Source organism: Hakea prostrata, chromosome 2 (genome assembly GCF_041222555.1).
Source record: "Hakea prostrata isolate BN-2017 chromosome 2, UWA_Hpros_2, whole genome shotgun sequence".
Lineage (NCBI taxonomy): Eukaryota > Viridiplantae > Streptophyta > Magnoliopsida > Proteales > Proteaceae > Hakea > Hakea prostrata.
In genome coordinates, this window is record NC_142601.1 from 48288445 (window position 1) to 48307438 (window position 18994).

The 18994-nt window shown below is 37.5% G+C and overlaps 1 protein-coding gene and 1 long non-coding RNA gene across 2 annotated transcripts; both read right to left on the reverse strand.

Annotated features, from left to right (window-relative positions):
* Nucleotides 1–9338: 9338 nt before the first annotated feature.
* LOC149024585 (uncharacterized) lies at nucleotides 9339–11495 on the reverse strand. The gene is made up of 4 exons (XR_016171436.1): nucleotides 11276–11495; nucleotides 10243–10424; nucleotides 9681–10151; nucleotides 9339–9503 (listed from the first exon to the last, which is right to left on the reverse strand). It is a non-coding gene; the product is annotated as an uncharacterized LOC149024585 (long non-coding RNA).
* Nucleotides 11496–17130: 5635 nt separating this feature from the next.
* On the reverse strand, nucleotides 17131–18130 carry LOC149024586 (UPF0481 protein At3g47200-like; the record flags this gene model as incomplete). Its single annotated transcript, XM_089143499.1, has 1 exon — nucleotides 17131–18130. A coding segment is annotated over one exon (954 nt), but the record flags the coding sequence as incomplete, so codon positions are not given.
* Between the last annotated feature and the right edge of the window lie 864 nt (nucleotides 18131–18994).

An 18994-nucleotide genomic window follows, 5' to 3' on the forward strand; every position in this document is an offset into this window, starting at 1 on the left:
TTTTTTTTTATAGAAATGAAGATAATAAATTGCTCATAAGGATAGTTACATAGTTTAGTTACATCTATAGTAGTCCAAGTGTTTTCTTAAGGCTATTGATGACCTATAGGCTAAAGTAATAAACCATAGTTTGAGGGTAGGGTTCTGGAAAGTACTAATATTTATATTGTTTGTACAAGAAGTTAGACGTGCCAAAATAAGGACATAAGCAATCGGTCACTGTTTGTATTTCATAGGTTGAAAGAGGTCCACTTGTTGTAAGTTGCACCAGATGTTGGCAAGCTTTACAAATGAAGAGTGAGCTTGATTGACTCCTGCATGAAGACCAATGGTTGTAGCTTCAAGAATGTCACCTCTGTCTATACTTCCTGTGCTGACATATATAAGATGTCCTTCTCACAAAATACCTATGCTCCATGCATCCAGCTGAGTTTAGCTATGGATTTCATAGCCTGAGTTGGTATAGATGCAAGAGTGAATCAACAGAGATGACATGTGTTTGACTCCTTGTACATGTTTAAGGCCAATTAACTTAAACTTATTTACTTTTTCAATTAATTAAATCCTTGAGTGACCTAGACTCGTGATTATGGGGCTCACATTGACCATGGGAGGAAGGCTTGGTACCCTAGTTAGCAAATAAAATGTTATATTGGAACATTTCCCTTTAGCATTGGCTTTGTAATGTGGTTTTCATGTAAGGTTTGGTAAAGCTTGGCTAGTACATAAAAGAACGACATGTAATTATATAAAATTCATTAGTTCGAGTCTATAAGTTATAACTCTCAGAGTACATGTGCCTAGGGATAGGGCATTTTCATGGATTGTCTTATTTGGTCATTTCTGATGTCACTGTCAAGTCAAATGCAAAATGTAACTTTTTCTTTAATCGAATATTAATCAAATCTTGAGGGTTCAACTGAGAATTATTTATTTATAAAAGGTAAATAATACTGCAGTCTCCCATTGGAGCTTAGACAACAGATAGATAATTGTGTGTACAATAGTCATAGTTGATTAGATGATTCTCCATGCAATGGTTAGAAAGGGTTGCACAATTAGCAATGACCAACAATTCTCACTGACAGCATTATGGGTTTAACTCTTTTTAATGATATATGTAATAGTCTCCCACCCTTTAATATAAAGCTAACAATTTCCCCCAAAAAATTACTGCAGGTTGGATCCTATGACTACATTAATGTAGTGATCAAACCTTAATTACTAATTTTGAGATCAACGTCTCATAGTATGAAGTCAAGATTTTGAATTCGATCCCTCAAGGCCAGGGGGTGGTGCCTCGTTTTATATTTAAATTATATATGTAAAAGTTTTTCCTGCTGAGAATGTAATCAAGGTGCATGTAAACTGGCCTCAAGCAAACCTCAATTTTATACCATTGTTGCAGGGTTGCTCAATTGATAATGTCTAATACCTCTTAGTGAAGATGAATCATGGTTGGATTTTCATTAATGATATATGTAATATTCCCATCCATTATATATAAAAAACATCTTTTGTACCAAAAAAAATTAAGTTAAGAGAAACTTGATCCCCTTCATTGCCTACATTGCCATCTGCCATTAGAGCAGGAGATAATTAACTGCTAAGTGCAGCAATGAGTCATAACTGTAACTAGCATATGACCTTAGACGGTAGTGAAGTCATGCCTTTGCTTGCGTTAATCCACCCTCCGGACACATGAAAGTTATCATTTTCTATACCAATTTCAAAAGAATACGATTTTACAGCCACAGAAAGCTCTGATTCCATGGGTCTTCTTCCTGGAGTTCGCCAATTTTGTGACGAAAATTCCAATATGTTCGACGGCTGTGCTGTTGTAAGCTTTCTACTTAAACTAAGGTAGTATTTGGCATGGTTTTCATGTACAATTTATTTAGTCTGTTTCTATTTAAAAAGGATCGAAAAAAAATCAAAAGTTAAAAACAAGTCTCAACCTATTTTTGATTTTTCTATGAAAATTACTTCCATCTGCTTTTTGCAGTTGACTTTAAATGCATGTGCTTGTAACTTCTATAATTAACTGAGATTAAAACAGTAAATTCATCATCTTTTATAACTTTGTGTTTCAATCCCTCCAGGCTTGATTCAGATCTACCCTACTTTTGTCTTCTTTCCTCTTCAGTCACCTATAATTGGGTTTCTGCTTACAACGAAGAACCACATCAAACCCATATTCACTATAGAGATAGACACACGTGTATGACCCTGTTGATGGGTTTGAAATCTATCTATCTCTGCAATGTACATCTAAAACATATAATCGAAATATTTTGTTTCCTTTCTTAATATGGTATCATCTGTGGTTGAGTGTTGACTTCTCTTTCTTTCTTCTGTACGAAGTCTTTTTCTGTTCGGAGCTTTTCTCAGGGCTTCGTCATCTTCCTTCGACTCTTTGTTTCCATATCCTAGTGCATTAAACGTCACCAATTTTGTGATTGTACTTCTGACAATTATCTCTTTGTGGGAAACTCAGATTCGATATCTCATTGAAAGCTAAGATTTATGGGGTTTCGTTGTATCGTCTTCTCAAGAATGCTGCTGGTGAAGAATATATTAATTCGTCATATAAAGCTTGGATCAGAATTGATCGGCTTGTGAAAGTGTGGATTACCGGAACTCTAAGTGAGGGTGTTCTTGGTTTGGCAGTCGATTTGTCGTCTTCTTTCAATTTGTGGAAAACTCTCTCAGATGCCTTTTCTCAGGTTTTTGAAGCACGAGAGTTTGAGCTTCTCTCACGACTCCATTTCTTGCGCAAGAACAAATCAAAACTTCTCGCTGATTTCTTGATTCAATTCAAGACCATCTGTGACCAATTGGCTTCAATTGGAAAACAAAGTATTTTTGTTACTCACAAATCTAGGATCTTCTTATGATTCTTTTGCTATACCTATGCTAAAACCCCTTGTCCCTTCATATGTTGAGATTATTCCCTTGCTTCAAAGTCACGACTTGCGCAATAGAAGAATTCTCGGTGACTCTCCGAAGTCGACTATGACTTTTTCTATTCAGACCGTAAAAAATGGTGATGGTCGTTATGTTGGAAATTGGTTTAGAGGAGGGGGTAGATTTGGACATGGATGTCGGCCCTCTGGTTCTTTTTCTTCCCAAAATTAGGGTTTTTCACATTTTACTCGATTTAGTGTTTCTGACAAAGAAAATCAAGACTCTGCTTCTGCTCATTGCTCTGTCATTCGTTGCCAAGTATGCAAGAAGTTGGGACATGATGCTCTTCAATGTTGGAATCGTTTCGATCACACATACCAAGCTAGGTCTGTGCCGAAAGCTTTGGCAGCAATTCAATTGAATGATTCTCAGGATAATATGTGGTTCCTAGACTCAGGAGCCACATATCATGTTACCTTTGACCCAGGTAATCTTTCTTCAATCATTCCTTTTAATAATTCCTTGTCTCTTATGGTTGGCGATGGTGCTCGTCTGCCTATTACTCACTGAGGTTCTACTACTATGACTATTGGTAATTCCATGATTCCTTTGCATGATGTTCTGATAGTGCCTACTATTAAGAAAAACTTAATTTCTGTTTTGAAATTAACAACTGACCTTGGGTGCTTCGTTGAGTTTACTGACTCTGGGTTCTTTGTCAAGGATCCTCACAGTCGAGTAACATTGGCATCGGGGAGTAAGCGGGATGGATTGTATGTCTTTGATAATGTTGGTGTTGTTTTAGGACATCAGGCTCTCGTTGTTTTAGGACATCAGGCTCTCTTTTCCTCTCATTTATGTGTTGCTTCAAAGGACACTTAGCATCAGTGTTTAGGCCATCCCTACCCTCGTATTACTAGTTTCTTGAAGACTAATGGTTTGATTCATGTGTGTCACACCCCACCCGCCGGTCTCGGTTATCCACCCGACAACCCGTTGGAGTGAATCTTCACAAGATCCACGGTCTTACCCATCAATAATAATAAACACAAGTATAGACAATCAAGAGCAAGAATAAGTGCAATAATTAATAAAAATGTTACAGGAGTCTAAATACTCCAATAAATATCCAAGAAAGAATCAAAGGAAAGAATCAAGAATCAAATGTAATATTGAGTTTAACGGAAACAAAATAAATAAAATAAATAATCCTCTTTCCGGTTTTCTTTTCTAAATCTAAAAGCTGGTTTTCTAAATTATCAAGTAAAGGGGGTCCTCCAATCTTTCTCCATACGATCATCAAAATCTTGGCAATCTGCCTCCGTCGGCCATCAATGGGTGCTATAAGCGCACACCAAGCATCTTCAGGAGGCTTCATGCTCTGCAAGTTCATGTACCACTGTCTGTGCCACACCAGCTTCATACGAGAAAACTCTTTCATACGAATCATCTCCAACTTTTGATGTTGTGCCATCATCTGTACAACTCATATAATATATACAATGAAAGGAATGAATTCTAACAAACTCAGTAAGGAACAAACAATCCTCATATATATGTCAATACAATCCACGAATGCACATATGAAATGATATGGATGATATGCAGAAATATGAATGCTACTAAGATCTAACTATGCAAGTCTCTAGCAGTTGACATGCATTAAAATATACACTAGCCCTCCTCTGGGTAGGTCTAGTCACTATGATCCGGCAAGGACCGGTTAGCTCTGTAGGGATCTTGGGCAAAGGGGTAAGTCTACACCTGGCTCTCAAACCATGGCTGGGGTTAAGTCAACACTCTCTCAGCACGACCATTGGCAATGACTACTGGCGCATGTCGGGGTTTCTAATCCAATGCAAGTCATAATGGTAATATATTATATGAAGTCCAGATACTTCCCCTATGGCACCAACCAACTCGGTTCAGTATTCTTTGCAACCTAGGAGTGAGAACCCTCACGGACTAGCTACTGCTGCTGTTAGACTCTACTCCTTAACCCTATGGTCATCCACATATTATTGGGGCGGATGCTCTAATGACTCATCACGACACCCGGTCCACTCCTTGGACGTCTATGAGCCAAACCCTAACATATGCAACCCTACCATTGCATGACCAATAATGGACCACTGAGTCTCTACACAAGACTGGTTACCGCTGTAGGATGAAACAGAATCATGTCACCATTGTCACGGGTCACCAGGCTTCAATTACCCTGCCAAAAGGGTAATAGCATGTGGGGTACCTAGCCATGCAATTCTAGACTTTCCTAGGTATGTCATCCAGTAATCATGATAGTGCTAGAGGCATCAGTGAGCATGTGTCACATACCACAGCCCTCTGATATCTTCAGCCAAGATATCCCAATGGAATACCCCTTCCATCACAACTACACTACATCACTCTTTATCATACCATGAATAGTTGTGCAATATCATAAAAGATGAAGTACATCAAGAAACACCACAAACAACAAGTATACAATAAGATTCACATGCTTTATACAATTACAGCAAGTTACATTATCAAAGAATAGTAAATAGAACAGTTGAATCATCATGTATATGTAATTGTATATAAAAAAGAATGCATGTCCTTTACCTTGTAATTTAGTAGAACCTCTTTAAGTAGCAATCTAATAATAATTATAAGACTTTTAGTAAAATGTATAAGAATCAAGAGTCAAAACAAATCCAAAATCAAACTTACACAGTCCCTTGGAAACCACCAGTCGCTTGGGCCGGTCACTTAGGTTGAGTGACCGCCACTAGTGACCGTCTCAAAAACAGAGAGTTTCCAACTTCGAAAATCAGACTTTTGATAATCCGATTTCAATTCGTTTTGGGATGATCTTAGTCCGAATTTCAATCTGAATAGGTCTATAACAAAGGGGTGAAACGAAACCCTAAAATTAACAAAGATCAACCACCCAAAATTCTCCCCTTGATCAGATCTATCCATTAACAAATGCAGGGATTCGTTTCTGGATAGGATCTCATCTAGAACATTGGAAAGGGAGCTACAACTAATCAATTGGGTAACCACTAACAAAATGGGGATGGGTTCATATCAATTAGAGGTTGAAAAGAAGAGAATAGCATATGGAGATTCATTACTTTAACCAGAATCACCAAGAATAGAAGGGAAAAGGTTCTAGATCACTAACAGCACTTCACCCACCTTCCAGCACGTTTCCACCGCCGCCTACTCGCCCAAAATAGCAATCCCGAACATAATAATGCGTTGATAGGGCGAGGGATGCTATTTATAACGAACATGGGGCAAAATAGGGCATTTTCCCGCAAGCAGAAATTGGTGGTCGCTTAAGGCGGTTGCTTGGTTTAATCAACCGCCATTAGCAACCGCCCCCAAGTATATTGCTATACAAGGGTGCTTTGCTCAGGGGGTTGATGTCCAAGTACAACCTAACCCTAAAGAACACATGGGGGAGGTCTACCTTCATTTCAGACATCTCTAGACATCACTTGCCTTCCAGAAGTCTAACTACCAAGCAAGACATGCTCTTCATCAAGAGAATCCAGATCCATGGGTGAAGGGAGACACCTAAGGTTATGTATGAGATTATGATAAATGGGAGTAGTAATGTCATTTTATCTATTGAGGGTAATATGGTCATTTTCATGTGACTTAACAAAATCTTGTATAAAAGCTTAACAGTTTGTAAATTATAATTTTGCAAGTGTCCAACCTATAATTTAGACTAATAAAATTATGTACCAAAAGTTTCAACCCCATTTTCGTGTGCTGCATCATGTTAAAAATTCATTTATCTATCAAAAGTCAAGTTACTGTTTTAACCATGGAGTAAAATCTTCTGGCTTAATTTTGTATTTTGTTAAAGGGTGGACCCTATTTTTTTTTTTTTTTTTATCACTACTTGGATTTTACCAAATAACCATTTTTGGTGCCTTTGCTGCATGGGACCCACTCACCTAGTCTTGCATGTTGTGCCTCACCAATTTAAGAAATTTGGAAGGAAAGAAAGCAGCTGAGGGAAATGTTCCAAGACAGACAATGTTATCTTTATATCCTTACTTTCTGGGTGTATTAGAAATTAATCAGAAGTTTGGTAAGATGTTTATGCTTATCAGACCAGACAAATCAATCTGCATTGCATTGCTCCTGTTATCTCTGGTTCTCAGAATTCAGATTTATCTATTAGAAGTCGGGCTATTGTTTTAACCATGGAGTAAAATCTTATGGGTAATTTAGCTTTTGTATTTTGTAACAGGATAGAATATATATATATATATATATATATATATATATATATATATATATATATATATATATATATATACTAGTGAAAATTTGCACGTGCAAATGCACGTCACTTGGTGTGCATTATATGCTAAATAGATAGTACTATAATAATAAAATAAATAATTTTGGTTGAAATAGTACATTCAAATAAAAATTGACATAGAAAGAAAATGCTTGACAAGTATTGCGTCTAATCATAAGGTATTTCTTAATTTTGTTTGTAATTTATATTTAATTTTCGAGTCTAACCATAGGAGATTTTTTAAGTCAAGATTTTAAATGATTTTCATATTATTTTTTTAAGATTATATGTAGCATATTAGTTCTAAGATTTGCATTGAGATTTGAGTTTTGGATAGATTTCTAGAAGTAGTAGAACAACCGGTTCCCTAGGAGTGTTTCAATAGTGCAGGTTCATTTAGCTTGAGTGTTTCCAGGTATTGCCTATATTGGAAACTGAAAATTGACAAATATAAAAATGAAAATAAATTTATTGCCTAATAGAAGGGTCAATGTTAGGCAAATTTCAACGGCACCCTAAATTTTCTAGCTCTTGGATTATAATCAAGTAATGTGAACTTTGAAAGCCCTGCCACAGACTATAGCAATATGGTTGAAACAAACGCATACGATTGAAGTAAGCCTATGGATAGTGGACCATGACATTCACAATCTATAAAACTTTATATTTATCTTGAGCTTTGGAAAAGCATTCAATAAGATCCAATCAAAGTCCACGTGCCAGGTAGTTAAAATTGATATCCCAGAGTTAGTTCGTCAAAGCTTTTTGAGTGCAAGATTTTCACCATAGTCCAAAAGAACTCTAATCTCTTAGATATTTTATCCTACAATAACGTGCAATCAAGATATAAACTGTATAATTAAGATAGCAACTAAAGACGTTGAATCCTTGAGAATGGAGAATCAGTGTCTAGTTCAGAGAGAGAGAGGGTGAATTTTGCTCCATAATTTCATTATAAAAAGGAGAATTACAAAACAAATTATTACCAGTGATCTGCATTCGAATCGGGTGTCATTTAAACGTTTTCTATGAATACAAATTAGACCAACAATAGTTTCCCTAAGAATTGAACACCCCAATGAAAAGTTGAAAATTTAACCTAAGAACTTTAACTATCTAGTTAGTATATCCTAAGAAAAAGTTTCCAATCCAAGTTAGTATATCCTAAAATAGGTTGAGAAATTTTCTTTCATGAGATTGCTAGCTAGAGAATATAGAATATCTGAAAAATTAAGCAATTTTCAATAAGCCAGCTTAAATCCCCTATGTAGATTGCTGAACTACCAAGTACACATTGAAATTAGACATTCACAAGCCTTCCATAAACAACAGATGTCCTGCTGGGCTTAAAAACTACAAAGTACATAATAATCAAGTCACAATACCTATGTTTGAAACTAATTATGCATGAATTTATTAAGAATACTGAAGAACTCAGGTAAAAATTACTAAACATGATGGTGATCTATGAAAATAACATCCACAAATGGCACTTTGGATCAACGGGAGAGCTGTTTTTTTAGGGATGAGAGGGCAATAGGCTGCTAGTCCTTTGCAACAAGCAATGAAAATTGGATTACCAATCACAGCAGCAGAGATTTGATCCCGGCGGAGCTCACTTTCACGCAAACAATCCTTCAATTCCACCAACAGGAATGGGGAATGCTGAATAGAAAAATGAACAGAAGTTTAAAATAGAGAGAATAAATATAGGGGATTAGGACCACTATAAAACTGCACCTACCAAAAATAAATTTGTAATAGAAAGTGTAGATTTTATGGAAAATTTAAGAAGGTAAGCAGAAGAACTATGAGTTCCCTCAACATTATTTAACCGAAGCTAGCACATTTGAAACAATACAAGAAATATGCACCTAGGATCAGACATTGCTGTTGCTACATGAGCCGTAGAGGGTGTTTGGAGAGAGGACTTATTAGAGACTCAAAAAGTGAAACTACAAAACAAATTCGATGCAAGAGTAAATTGTCCGGTATCAAAATCCGATTACTGATTAGCCAATGAAAAGAGATAATTAGAACAAAAAGTCTAAAATCCTTAAGAACAGAGAAAAAAAGCAAAAAGCATATCATAGCAAAAATGTACAAGTGCAAATGCACATGTTAGGGGCGGGCGTCAATAAGTTATTTTCTGAGTAAGAGTTAAATTTCCTGAACAAACTTTTACGGAAGAACATTATTACCTTGGTTTATCGCGGGCATTTGCTAATTGGATAGCTGCAGTGTTGGTAGCTATTACACCTACAGAGTCATTTATAAGAGCTGCGAGCTGATTCAAATGCAATATAGCATGCATGTTAGTATTGACTATAAGCTACTCATTCGTTAACTGCAGCACATGTTTTGTTGATTAGACAAATCTGAAAAAGCAAGTTTGGGTTCCACTTATGCTTTAGAATTCAATTGGGAAAGAAGAAGAAAAAGTTTATGAAAGAAGGGTACAGACCTGTCCAGGGGTAGTTATAAACACAACACTGGCATCTTCTCCAATTTCTTCCTCTACATCTTCCCTTTCCTTCTCATGTGGAATTACAAAAACTGGTTTAACATCCTTGTCTAGGGTGAAAAGAAGAAATTCAATAATGCAAAGGTGATAATGCATTTATTTTCACTAAGTACGCAGTGCTGCTTCACTACATACTACAATCAATACCTGATGGCCTCAGCTATCTTAACCCAGACTTGGACTTGGATGGGTAGCAAGCTATCAGTGTCTCCTCTAGATTGCATTGAAGCTTTTGAATCAGACAGTATCCCATGTATTACAATATACTTCCCCTTCACTGCACCAACTTTCTTATATCTATCCTCCACAAGATCCTTGAGCTTCCTCGAAATCGAAACTCTATGAGGGGGAATTGGTTGCCTTGGCACTCCCCACCCTAGTTTTGCCAACCAATCAAGCATTTGATGATACCTTCATTAAAGTAATGCACATCCAACAAATTCAGTAACGTCTGAATGTAAAATCCAACCTACTATAGTGCAACATTTCATCTCCAACTTACATGTGAAATCCACCTTCTTATAGGTTCATTCCTTCTGCTTTATATTTCTGTCAACAGGCTTCAGCAGCATTCACATTTAAATAGATGTAGCTAACTTTGTCCCTGGCTGAAGTCATAAACATAAAGGCTGCATGCCCAAATCCCGCCAATTTGGTTAATTAGACCATGTCATAGTACCTACCCTGTCATTAAGTGCAAGCACACCCGCATTAAGACCCATCTCAGAGGAAGAGAGAGGTCTTAGGTATACTATGTGCGTAAAATAAAAAACAAGAACTTTTCACCCATTGATTTCAAACTCATAGAGTATAATCTTATTTAAAGAACACGAGCTGATTAACTCATCATAGTTAGCATTTGATGAACTAATATAATGAGGTCAATGAATAAAGATCATAAAAAAATTATGAAATATAGATATTAAGATGGCGAAACACCTCTGTGAAATCAAAGAAATCAAATAGAATCTGATGGAATTCTTTATCATTAACCACATCCATGAACAATAAGTAGTTATGAACTGTCAGTAGCACCCAGTAATGGGATTGGCAGTTTTAGTTGTTATGAACATAGCAATGATTCAAATAAATCAAACTTCGTTGAAAGCACTTGAATTGAGTCACGTCAATTGCTCCATTCTATTCAATACAAAAATCTGCTGCCAACTCCTATCTTTTCACAAAGTTCCAATGGTTCCACACAACTTAGGAACCTTTCCCCTCACCCCACCTCCACTTACAATGATATTAATTCCAAAATTCGTGGTTGAACCATCCTAGATAACTTTCCTCATCTTGTCACCAGTAGTGACAGGTTCCCCAGAAAACACAAATTTCTTGTTCCAAATCGTTCCTAGTCTCTGAGATTCAATTATATGAACATTCTCATCTATGCTACAGAATTGACATGATAGTAACCATGTTATGAATTGCACAAACTTGTCAAAGGATAAACAACAACAGGAAAATAAATATTCCAGAATAAAAAAGAAAACCTAATGTAACAACTAAAAATAAGATTAAAAAGAGGTTACCTGCATGATCTCACGCAAACGATACTCGACATCAGGGGCAAGAGCAAGTGTAACATCAGGAGACAAATTGTTAATACCAATACTCTATGTGATGACCTCTATGGTCTCACAATACTCATCTTCTTCTAATTCAGAAGTTATTCATCGATTTGTACACATTGAAAGCTTCACTCAAACACTGTAACCTGTCATTCCCTCTCCCTCCAGCGCCCAATTTAATGGTTTGATCAGCTATCTTTGAGAGGTCTAGTGGAAAGAAGAAAAGAAAGAGAAGCCGCATCCCTTCTCTGGGATCCGGCAATGGCCCCTCTCTCTCTCATGGAGCCCTCTTCTCATGGTAATCCACTTCCCGCCTCTCTTTATTTGTGTGAAAGATCCATTTCTCCCAACCCCCCCCCCCCCTTCTTCTCTTTATTTGTGTGAAAGATCCCATTCTCTCTGTCCCCCAGGGGTGTCTTCTTTATTCTCTCCCTTTTCTGTATGGAAGTGTGCTGCCTATTTCCCTTTTTTTCCCCTCCCTTCACCCTGTTGACAGCCTTGCTGTCCCACCCCTTGTTTCTTCTTCTTTTTTTCTTAACCACTTGCTTGCAGGATTCTTTTCCTACCCCTGTTACAGTAACGCTGCTGCCTCTGTTTCTTCTAATTTTTATTTGTATGGAAGTCTCCCTGCTACCTATTTCCCTTTTTTTCCCCCTCCCTTCACCCTGTCGACAGCCTTGCTGTCCCACCTGTTCCTAGTCTCTGAGATTCAATTATATGAACATTCTCATCTATGCTACAGAATTGACATGACACTAACCATGTGTATGAATTGCACAAACTTGTCAAAGGATAAACAACAGCAGGAAAATAAATATTCCAGAATAAAAAAGAAAACCTAATGTAATAGCTAACAATAAAACTCAATGCAATAACATAGTGATTAAAAAGGGCAATTCCACAATGATTCTACATACTTGAATGGTATTTTTCTTAACAGTTAAAAAAATCAATCAGATTTAAGAGCAGCCCAGGAAAAGAAATCCAAAAAAAACAATTTTGATTCACGATGAGAAAACTGAGATCCTAAAAAGATAGAGAAATCAGGGGATAACAATACCTAACACCAGCATCACCAACGATTCCAATGGCCATGCCAGTAGACAGTCCGGCAAGACCACAAGAAAGGTGGGCGTAACCATCAAATAGGTAATAAAATTTGGCCGTAGGGTTTATTCTATTACTGATGATGACAGCAATAATCAGTCCATAAATACCTAAAACTCCAGCCATGACAACCGGAACGATCAATTTCTCTACCAACTCCGATCGAATTGGAACTGACCCTCCACAGTTTAGATCCAATGTATTTGAAGGCACCACGGTTTAGATCGAATTGCCGATTTATAGAGAAATTCAGAGAGAGTTTGAGTGGGATAGAGATTGAAGGGATCGAGACACTAACAGATTGAGAGAGACTGAGAGAGCTCGAGAGAGAGAGAAATCGGGAGATAAATCGAAATAGAAATTAAGAGATTAATAGCGGGATTAAAATTAATAATAATTTATACTAAAATGTCAAAATTAGCCTTGCAAAAATAACTAAAAATAACAAATAATACAACATTATTGGTATTTGGAACAATGGTAAGGATAGAAAAAGATTTACGAAAGAGATTTAATATATTGCCAATGATATAAGAGAGTAAATATATTCTTTTTACATGATGATTTCTGTAATGAGAGAACAAATACATGGATTCAGAGCGAGTTCGAGAGGAAGAGGGATATAGAGAGCGAGAGACTGAGATTGAGAGAGGTTGTCAGAGATAGTGGTGATTTAAAGAGAGATTCAGAGAGAGTTCGAGAGGGAGAGGGAGAGGGATAGAGCGACAGAGTTTCAGAGAGATTGAAAGAGGTCAAAGAGATAAATCGGGATTAAAATTAAGGATAAATTCATAATAATTCATGACTACGATGTCCACATTATCCTTGCAAAAATCACTAAAGACATAACAAATAGTACAACATTATTAGTATTTAGAAAAATTCTAAGGACAAAAAAGGACAGAAAAAGATTTGCGAAAAAGGTATAGTACATGCTTTTATTATAGTAGTATGATATATATATATATATATATATTTTTTATCACTAATTGGATTTTTACCAGATAAACATTTTTGCTGTCATTGCCGTATGGGATCCAGGAGGTTCTCTTCTAGTCTAGCTTGCATGTACCTTACAATTTAAGAAATTTGGAAGGAAACATAGCAGCTGAGGAAAATATTTCCAGTGCCTGGCCTATAACTTATTAGAAGAGGCCCCTGGCCTATATATAAGAGAGATATAATCTCAGGAATATTAGTGGACTTAGGTGATTGAGGATAACTGTTTGAGGCAATCTAGCTAACGCTAGACCATTATGCATGTTTTGCATTAATTGTTGCTAAAACCTTAACCTATAAGCCTACAATGCAGGGCGTGCACTAGGCCTCCAATAGCAAACCCGACCATGTACAATTAAGAAAACTTATTTCAGACTAATCAACGACCAAACTCTCAAATTTAATTCTGCAGCTAACCAGAGAAATACCCAGACAACACGAGTTGTTCGTGGGTTTACGTACCATTGATTATACAATGAAGACTAAATGAAGTAATTACTCTACAAGTTGAAAAACAAAAAGAATAGGAGGATCTAGAATTTCAATTCAATTCAATTCAATTGGGATCTTGCAAATATATCATAAAATATCATTTAAACTGCGTACCGATAGCAAACCCGTCCACTCATGGACGCATAAAAATTAAAAATTAAAGGGATAATTACTGTTGTCCCCTATAGTTTGATTTTATTACTAATAAAATCCTGTTCTTTACGAAATTACTGTTGTCCCCCTTCCTTATAACGGTGTTAAGTAGCCGTTAAGTTTGAATATGTAATGTCTAATTTGCCCGTCATTAAAATTAAGAAATCAAAAGACGATGCTACACCATTTATACAAACCAGATTAAATATCAATTTTACCTTAAACTTCATTTATTTTGAATTAATGAAATGGGCAAAATCTAAATCCGATTTGGTTTCCCACATTCACTAAACTTCATTTATTTTGAATTAAAGAAATGGGCAAAATCCAAATCCGATTTAGTTTCCCGCCTTCACTAAGCTTCATTTATTTTGAATTAAAGAAATGGACAAAATCCAAATCCGAAAAAAATTAAAGAAATGGGCAAACTTCATTTATTTTGAATTAAAAAAATGAGCAAAATCCAAATCTAATTTAGTTTCTCACCTTCACTAAACTTCATTTATTTTGAAATTGTTTTAGGTGATATTCAATTTCTAATTTGAGTTTTATTCAATCATTATTTCTTTATTTGGCGGTTTTTTTTTAGAATAAAACAAATTATAGCTACTTTTTTCTCCACAGTTAATTAAGGGTACTACTGTAATTTGACAAAAGGGTAAATAAGTAAAGAGATAAGTATAAGGGTATTTTGGGGTTTTTGAGAAAATATAAAGATGCCACATCATTAGTAAACTAACTGAACTTAACGGTAGGGGGCAATAATAATTGTAGGCAAAGTTAAAGGTTGGATTAGTAATTTTGAATAGTACAGAAAATACAATAGTAAAAAATCAAAGTATAGGGGCCAATAGTAATTATCCCAAAATTAAAGTAACTCCCCCTGATCAACAGGCTATATAGCACAACAATTAATGCCATGAATTAATTCGTATCAAATTTCCAGCAATCTTGTGTCGACGACTTGGCTGCTCTGCCGAGCTACCCCAATTGGCACATCCGACGACATAGAAAACACTACGACACCATCCCAGCAGATGTGTTCTCGGTAATTCTACCACCTTTCAAGTTTCAACACATGATTCCCATACAAAAAGTATTGGAGTGGATTTTAACCAAACCAAACCAAACCTTATGCTTCGCATTAATTAGCAGCCAAGCCAAGATACCGAGGGACTGAGTCGTAAGATGAGAGTTGTTGCCTTCAGTGAATTTGCCAATGCAAGTGCCAAGGGATATAGTATGCTTTTCTCGATCAGAGCTTCATTCACTCACATAGTAAGTATACTTCATTAAAAATCAGTAAGGGAAACAGCTCTTCAAAAAGAGATACATGATGTTTTAGACAATTGAATTACATTTTAAAGACCATTCAAATTGAAGAAACCATAGATAAGAAAGATGAATCAAGTGAACCTCAGGACATGAAAATGATGTGACCCCCAAATTGAGAGGCCAGTCTTCAGGGTCACTTAGATTGAATTCAGCAGTAAACTAGCTAACACCCTGTAATTAGGTCTTCAAGGATGATTCAGAGGAGGACAACAACTGATTAGGGCTAATTTCACCCTGTGGCTAGGGTTTCTTGAGATCTAGGGGGACTCAATGATGCGAATGCTTGGTGGGAAAGATCAAAATTCAGATCCCTCTCATGTTAATCAATAAAATTAGGAAACTAACAATCATAAAGATGAATGCTTGATGAGGCTCAAACATTGTTCCTCCACTAAATAATGGTTCTCCCTCTGATGAATCGTACCAAGTTTTCTTAAAGTATTCGTTGTGAGGATATATCTAAAAAGATCCTTGAAAGTGAACAGAATTGTCACAATGTACGGAAGAAGATTAAAATGGAGATCTCTTATAAACACCCCCAAAAAAAAAAAAAAAGATGTTACACGCTGTCACCCAGAACCCAAAGTAGAAGACCCCAAATCTCACTATGACATTGCAAAGAGAATTAAGGCATACAAATATATTCCAAACGAGTAAATGGGTCATTTGATTGCATTAGAAGAGGTAAATTCTGTTGCTTTGCCAACGCAGAGCTATTCTAATGGTTGAAATCAACACCTCTTAGTGAAAAGGTTATGAGTTCGACTTTTCGCTGAGGCATATTAATATCCCCATTCCTCGGCTTAATAAAGCTCCTTTGTACCCAACAAAAAAAAAATTATGTTGCTTTGCAAAGGCAACGGCATTTGGTATTCTATAGCATCCCCAATTTATTAAAAACATGTTCTCATTAGCAAATCTATTAGCAGATTTTAGAAATCGGCAGTGAAAGTTGCATCTTCTAACCTAGTTTCAGACCGGGTCAGCTTGCTTTACTTGGGGCTACAGTTGGATGCCCAAGGGAGATTAAGCTATATATTCCTGTAGAATATGGATGAAAGCAATGCTACTCTTCACCAAATCTCTTTGCTACCATCCCTTCTTCACTAAATCTTACATTTCCATGTATTCACCCAATTTTAATTGCAAGCAGAAGGAAAATTTAAAGGAAAATTAATCTCAATTTGAGAATCATAATTTTTTTCTCCCTATGGTCACCATTGCCGCTCTTACTACTTTTTTCCTCCACATTCATAAAACTGAAACTAACACAAGAAATAATTAGTGAATCCTTAATTTCTGGGGATTGATGAAATATGTCTTGATTTCCTTAATTATCCAAAAATCTTTTTCATTTTCGAAAAGAGATGATTCTATCTCATGTTGGATGACTGCGTTAATTTGGAGGAAAACTGTATGAAAATCTAAAACAACATGATATGCAGGCATTCCCAGTATCGAATACTAAAGATTTCCACTTCAAGGAAAACGAACATTTGGAATTAAACCAAAATATCTTTGTATAGAAAGATAAAAATGATTGAAATATATAAATCTGTTGTGTAGCCATACATGATTTTGTATAAAGAACACAGAGTTGATGTTACACTAAGGAAACTTGAAAGCTTACCATAGGTTCACAATCCAATATAAAGATCTAAAACATAAAATTATCATAATAATAAAGAAAAAAACATCTCAATACTTTCATAAATAATGACTAGTTGTTGAAAGAAAATTTCTTTCCGGCTTTTGGAAGTTGCTCTCAACCTCCACCTATTCTCTAGGGAAGATTGAAAAATAGAACTGAATAATTGTGAGAAGAATAATAACCAGAGCAACAAGGAAACCGATAGCAGTCCATGGGCTTCTGAAATGAGTTTCCAACATTTCTGTTATCCAAATGACACTCTTTTTCTTGTAATATTTCTCAATGTTTCCCTTAACTTGGCGATACTCATTTGGGTTTGGAACCAAATTGGTGGCCAAATCATTGAAGAGATCAGCTACAGTCTCATCACTTCCAAGTAAGTTAAGAAGTATACCCTTTGATCTCAACAGCTTCACATCTTCAGCATGATCGATGAGTGCATCTATGAAGCATATATAAGAGGTGACAGCATAGTCATTGAGAAAATCAGGGCATGCTTCATAGGCAACTAAATTCAAAAGCATAGACTTGGTATTGTCATCAACAACAATTTGAGGAAGAGACAGATCTCCGTGAAAGCGCTTACGATTGAAACGTACATCTTTCAAGAATGTAGTACCACTTTTCTTGCATTCTATTCCACCAGCCTTAAGCTCGGTGACCGACCGGAATGTATGCCAATCATCAATTTCATCTGAGGTGTCTGAGTCATGAGGGGGTGCTGTACCCACAAGCGCTTTTCGAAGAAGGTGAAGGAGATGAGGGGGTTGATCTTCATCATCCTCCAGTACCAGTGATGTGGGATAGCTTCTTTCGATGAGTTCGATGACTATATTTTTTTCTCTATCCCTTGGAATATTGAAGCTCATCAAAGTCTGGAGAACTATATAGGGGAGTTGATTCTCAAGCAAGAGAATGTCTCTTGCGATAAAAGCCATGTGGTTGTTCTTGATCTTGGAATCTTCAGTGAGGCTCCCTTTCAGTATACAATCAAGGGAATAGAGAAGAAGACAACCATCAAGGAACATCATACGCCTGAATTCTTCATCGCTGAATTGAGTTGTGGAGTCTTTATCATAATACCCCCCCCCGCCGGGGGGGGCCCCCCCGGGGGGGGGGGGGCGTCGCGGGCCCCCCCCGGGGGGGGGGGGTTTGGGGTGGGGGGGGGGGGGGTGCTCCCCCTTGGGGTGTTTTCCCCCCGCGGGGGGGAGGGGGGGGGGGGGGGGCCGCGGGGGGAAAAAAAGCGTATGTGCGGGGGTGGCGGCGGGGGGAGGGGGGGGGGGCGGGGGTGTTGGTGGTTGTGGGGGGGGCGGGGGGGCGCTCCCCCCCCCGGGTGGCCCCCCCCGGCGCGGGGGGGGGGCGGCGGGGGGGGGGGGGGGGGGGGGAGGGGGGGGGGGGGCGGGCGGTGCCTGCCGCCGCCGGGGGCCCCGCGCGCGGCCCCCCGCCGCCCCTCATTAATGGAGGGCTCACAAAGTTTGACAAACACATTTGTAGAGAGAAAGTTTTCTTCTCTCTCAGCCACTTATGTTGACTTTGAAGAGAGAAGCTTCTCTTCTCTTATCTCCACCGAATTCACCTATTTATGACAAAGGAGAACCATTAATATGGACGGTAAGTCCTTTGACAAATTGTCAAGGGAGATAAGGCAACGTTCATCCTTTCTTCTCCTCTTCAGCTATAAATAGGGGTGGGGAGGTTTGCTTGAGATGCAGAGAAGTGTAGAGAGAAGCAAGAGAGTGAAGCCAAGTGAGAGAGGCTAAGCCAAGTGAGAGGCAAGCCAAGTGTGGGAACACTCCTCTAGAGTTGAGAGTGTGAGTTGAGAGAGGGTGTACAGGGGTATCCGGTTTTGGATACAGGGTTGGGTTGGGTTGTAAATCCAAGCACTGTACAAGAGTTGTATTTCAACTTTCTCATAGTGAAGGTCCCATTACACCCGTGGATGT